Source organism: Octopus bimaculoides, chromosome 4, assembly GCF_001194135.2.
Source record: "Octopus bimaculoides isolate UCB-OBI-ISO-001 chromosome 4, ASM119413v2, whole genome shotgun sequence".
Classification (NCBI taxonomy): domain Eukaryota; kingdom Metazoa; phylum Mollusca; class Cephalopoda; order Octopoda; family Octopodidae; genus Octopus; species Octopus bimaculoides.
The window spans coordinates 73,735,112-73,740,710 of NC_068984.1; the positions used below are offsets into that span (position 1 = coordinate 73,735,112).

General features: G+C 35.8%; 1 protein-coding gene across 1 annotated transcript in view; it reads left to right on the top strand.

Annotated features, from left to right (window-relative positions):
• The window catches only part of LOC106870898 (cilia and flagella-associated protein 47), a 195,878-nt gene that overhangs the window by 176,504 nt on the left and 13,775 nt on the right, over window positions 1-5,599 (top strand). The window contains exon 55 of the mRNA XM_014917133.2: window positions 1,321-1,477. Coding sequence (XP_014772619.1) covers window positions 1,321-1,477 — 157 coding nt within the window. The remainder of the gene's footprint in view (window positions 1-1,320; window positions 1,478-5,599) is intronic.

Consider the following 5,599-nt stretch of genomic DNA (forward strand, 5'->3'; position numbering starts at 1 on the left):
TACAAAGACCTGGAAATAGAGGTAACTTGAATGTGGAATCTAAAAACAGAAACAATTCCTATCATAGTAGGTGCCTTAGGTATAATAAAAAAATATTCGGACAAATACATAACAAAAACACCAGGACTTACAAATATATATAACATACAAAAAATTGCACTACTGGGCACTGTACACATCCTACGCAAAACACTTTCAATACAGTAACCATAAGAACACCACAGCAAACCACAGCACATACCCAAGGCGCACAGAGCTGCGCTCGGTAATGAAGTGAAAGCACGTTATAAAAATAAAACTACTGAACAATAATAATAAATGTCCTGATGCAGTACCAGGCAGTGGCTCTTATGGCTTTTGATCTTAACTGATTGGAAGTGTTATCATGTAACATTGTTTTGTCTTGGTATAAAAGATGGGCAACAGCAAATATTCTGCTCCATACCACAGATTTGTTTGTCAGTTGCTTGACCTTAACCAGTTGAGCATGTCCCTTAGTGGTTGATGGTATGTGCATCTCTGATCACATGCAGAAATAGTGGGGAAGCATCATATCCTTGTGCTGAGAGGAATTCTTAGGGGTTTGAATAATTCACCTCTGGAAACATGGGTGTTTCATTCAACATCCTTTAACAACCCTTATTCAGGGATCTTTTGAGTGGGATGGGCTACTCGACCTGAAGAAAATTCTGTGTCCCACCTGCAAGGTCATGTGCTGTTTATCTTGGTATGAAATCATCATGCCACATACATATGGTTGTGACTCATGGGCCTGAAGAACCCTTATCAGACGGGTAGTCATGATGGGTACATTGGGCTTGATATATGTGTACCCCAATATCACTTTGAGGGCATGCACTGCCCTCTCACTCAACAATAATAATAATAATAATAATAGTAATAATAATTTTGGTACAATGCTTGCAAGTTTCTGGAGATGGTACGAGTTGATCACATCAACCCCAGTACTTGACTGGTACTTATTTTATTAACCTCAGATGGATAATGGGCAAAGTCAGCCCCAGCATGATTTTAACTAAGAACATAAAGGCAGAAGAAATACTGCAAAGTATTTTGTCTGACATGGTAATAATTCTACTAGCTTAATCCTTTAATCCTTTCTACTACCTTAATGCTTTAATCCTTTCATCCTCTCACGGTCGATAAAATAAGTACCATTTGAGCACTATGGAAATATATAACTCTTTTCATGGTAGTCTTAGCTGTTGAATTGTCTTTCTAAGAATTCATTATTTTCTTCTTTCTTTTCCTTTTTGTCTTCTTCTTCTTAGCTTCTTTTGAATTGTTTTTATCTTTCAGATTGGCCAGATAACTTATTTTGTACATGGTTCTGCTCTTACCCCTTTAGAAATGCCTCCCCAGACAGTATCTGCTGTATCAGGAGCCAGTTCTACTTTTTTGCTCAACTTTCATAACCCCCTTAATGAATTAGTATACGTGAGTGTCAAGTTATCAGGTAAGACTCAGAGAAACAGAGAGAGAGAAATATTTGCTGCTCTCTCTTTCTCACTCTCTCTCTCCCCCTCTCTTTCTCACACACACATTTCAAAATAAGTTTTTCAGTGCAGTTCAGTTTTTAATTCTCTTCCATGATCCTAGTGATAATATCGAGAAATGTATTTTTGTGGTCCCAGGTGAGCACTCGTGTAAGAGATATATGATCAAGGATGCTCCACCTGTGAGCAGCTTATCCATGAGTTAGACCTATTATTCCTAAAGACTCTATTTATAATGTAAACCAAGGTAAATGGATGAAGGGGGCCAATATATGTAGTATATCTTATAACAACTTTATTACAAGATATGCTGGTATACAAGATATGCTGGTATACAAGACATGCTTTTTTATTCTCAAATGTAACAGAAATTGTCATGTGTCTTATGTGACCATACTATGGATGATATATTGAGTGTTTGAGTGTATGATGGAACATATTAATTTTGCCTTTTCTACAAAATATACTTGTAAAGTCGTGTCATGTAATTGAACGTGTGCATCTTACACACCAGCAAACATGGAAACAATAAAGAAAGGAATTAATATAGGGTCTTTGCAAAGGCAGCAAGCTGACAGAATCATTTGCACGCTGGGCAAAATGCTTAGTGGTATTTCATCTGCTGTTATGTTCTGCGTTCAAATTCCACTGAGGTCAACTTTGCCTTTCATCCATTCAGGGTTGATTATATAAGTACTAGTTATACACTGAAGTCAATGTAATCTGAATGCTAAAGGGTTAAAGTTCCTTTCATCGCTTGTATAACAGATATGATGAAGTCTATACTTCAAGAGAAACTGGAGTTGTTCCACAAGTTTGGTTGGAAAATTAAAAATACTATAAGTTATTACTTAATATTGTTTATTCTAGACACTATAATTAATCCTAGTTAGCCCTTTTGAACGCTCCCTACATTGAATATGTAAATCTTAACTAAAGATATCAAATAGCTTAACATTAACTATATTATTTCGTTATATAGGCATAGTCATGAAGAGATGTTGGCAGGTAATGAGGCAGGGATCTGTACTTTTCTTGAGGTCTTTTAGAGATTATCAACTTAACACCGTTAGCTAGTTTATGGTCCCCACATAATGCACCTATTACCACCAGCTTGATACCACTTAAGATTGAGAGCTTATTTTCTTAAGAAAAAAGACAAACTAATAATTGTTGCTGCTTTAGGCTCAAGGCCAACAATTTTGTGGTAAGTCAATTGCATCAACTTTAGTACTTTACCAGTATTTTATTTTATCAATGCAAGAGGGATGAAAGGCAGAGGTGACCATGGCAGGATTTGAACTCAAAATGGAAGAAATACTGCTAGGTATTTTGCCTAGTGCTTTAATGATTCTGCCAAGCCACTACTAGATGAAAATAATAATAACAAAAGAGGAAATTTATAAAGCTGACAATTCTTGAATTTTCCATAAACATAAATATAAAAATATTAAAATAGAAAACAAACCCAATGAAAAACATGAAATAAAATTAAGGAAAAAAAGATGAAAAATGATAGCATTCCAATTGTGTTATCATTAGAATATGGATGTGAGGCCTTTGAAATCAAATTATATTCCTTTCCCAACTGGCATTGATAAAATCACTAGTTTTGAAGGAAGGTACCACCAAAATGGTACAGTTTATGTGTGGGTGTGCATGCATTTTAAGACTGATGTCTCTAACAGATATTAAAATATTAATGGAACTAATAGATATTACAAGCTGAATGAAGTTGAGAGTTAGATTAAAGATACAGAAAGATGGGGGTACAAACTTAGAAAAGAAAACGAGAACAGTCAGGACATATTTTTCTCTATCAGATTTAATCTTGTTGATAAATATGAAAGTCAGTTGACCAGATGTTGTGGCTGTCATTTTCTGTACTTAAACCTATAAATTTGATTTTGTTTCTTTTTATATGTTTCATTCTATTTTTGATATTTTTACACCTACAGAGAACTGGGCTAGTGGGTGTTAGAATAGTTAGTATACTAGAGAAAACATTACTTTCACTATTTTGTAGACAAGAAAGTAAATTTCGACTACAGTATAGCTGTGAAAATAGCAGAAAGATTGGGTATTTACCCTTATAAGATGGGGAAAAAAGTTGCCAGTAGGTGGCTACAGGAGCTACTTTTACCATGTTTAGTTACATCTCTCACATTAATGTTTTGAGTTCAAATCCAACCATGGTTCTCCTTATCTTTTATTCTTATAAGGAAATTGCTATTTTTGTTTAACCTTTGATTAGTCCTAATCGAGCAGATTTATCATCAACATCATCATCATCGTTTAACGTCTGCTTTCCATGCTAGCATGGGTTGGACGATTTGACTGAGGACTGGTGAAACCAGATGGCTACACCAGGCTCCAATCTGATTTGGCAGAGTTTCTACAGCTGGATGCCCTTCCTAATGCCAACCACTCCGAGAGTGTAGTGGGTGCTTTTACGTGCCACCGGTATGAAGGTCAGTCAGGTGGTACTGGCAATGGCCACGCTCAAAATGGTGTATTTTATGTGCCACCCGCACAAGAGCCAGTCTCAAAAGAATCCCATTTATAACCATTCTGTATTTTTTCCCAGACAATATATGTAAGATTACATTATCAAATGTATCTTTAGGGCAGCGAGCTGGCAGAATCATTAGCATACTGGACGAAATAAATGCTTAGTGGTATTTCATTTGTCGCTATGTTCTGAGTTCAAATTCCGCCAAGGTTGACTTTGCCTTTCATCCTTTCGGGGTTGATAAAATAAGTACTAGTTGAACACTGGGGTCGATGTAATTGACTTGTCCACACCTCCCCCAAGCTGCCGTTGTGACAAAAATTTGAAATAATTGTTAAATGTATCCTTTGCTTTTCTGTTAAGAGTATGTGATTCTTTTTATTTATTTACTTATTTCAGTCATCAGACTGTAACCATGCTAGGGCACCACCTTGAAGAATTTTTAGTCGAACAAATTAATCCTAGTACTTTTTTTTTTTAAGCCTGGTACTTATTTTATTGGTTTCTTTTGCTGAGGGTAATTTAAGTAAGATTTGTTTGCTATTTGCAGTGATTGAGCCAATTGACATCATGGTCTCTCTTGTTATGTCCTGATGTTCATTAAATAAATACCAGGAAAGCACAACACTGGATTTCATGTAATTGACTGGGCCCACCCTCTAAACTTTGGGATTTGTACCAATATAAGAGGATTCAATATCAGTATCCTTTCATCCATTGTGCGTGCAATGAATTGACAGAACAATATTACAAACTTTGCCAGAATCATTAATGCATCAGACAAAATCCAAAGCAGTATTTCTGTGTTCAAATTCTGCTAAGATTGACTTTGCTTTTCATCTTTGTAGGGTTGATAAAATAAATACCAGTCGAGTGGTGAGCACAGTTTAATCAACTATCCCATTTTCCCAAAATTTCCGCCTTGTGACTATAGATGCAAGAGTGATTATTATTGTTATTATTATTATTATTATTATTATTATTATTATTATTATTATGAGTGAGAGAGCAGTGCATGCCATCAAAGTGACACTGGGGTAAAATATACAAAACCCAGTATACCCATCATGACTGCCTGTATGATAAGGGTACACCAAGCACATGCATCACAATCATATGTGCACAACATTGTGACATGTCAAGATAAACAGCACATAACCATGTGGGTGGGGTCGAGTAGCCCATCCCATTCAAAATGTCCCTGAATAAGGGTTGTTTAAGGATATTGAACAAAACACCCATGTTTCCAGAGGTAAATTATCCAAACCCCTAAGAATTCCTCTCAACACATGGCTATGATGCTCCCCCACTACTTCTGCTCATGATCAAAGATGCACATATCGTCAGCCACAGAGGGACATGCTTAACTGGTTAAGGTCAAGCAACTGACAAGCAAATCTGTGGTATTGAGCAGAATATTTGCTGTAGCCCATCTTTTATACCCCGACAAAATAATGTATGTGATAACACTTCCAATCAGTTAAAATCAGAAGCCATGAGTGCCACTACCTAGTAAGTACTTCATCAAGGCATTATTATTATTATTATTATTATTATTATTATTATTATT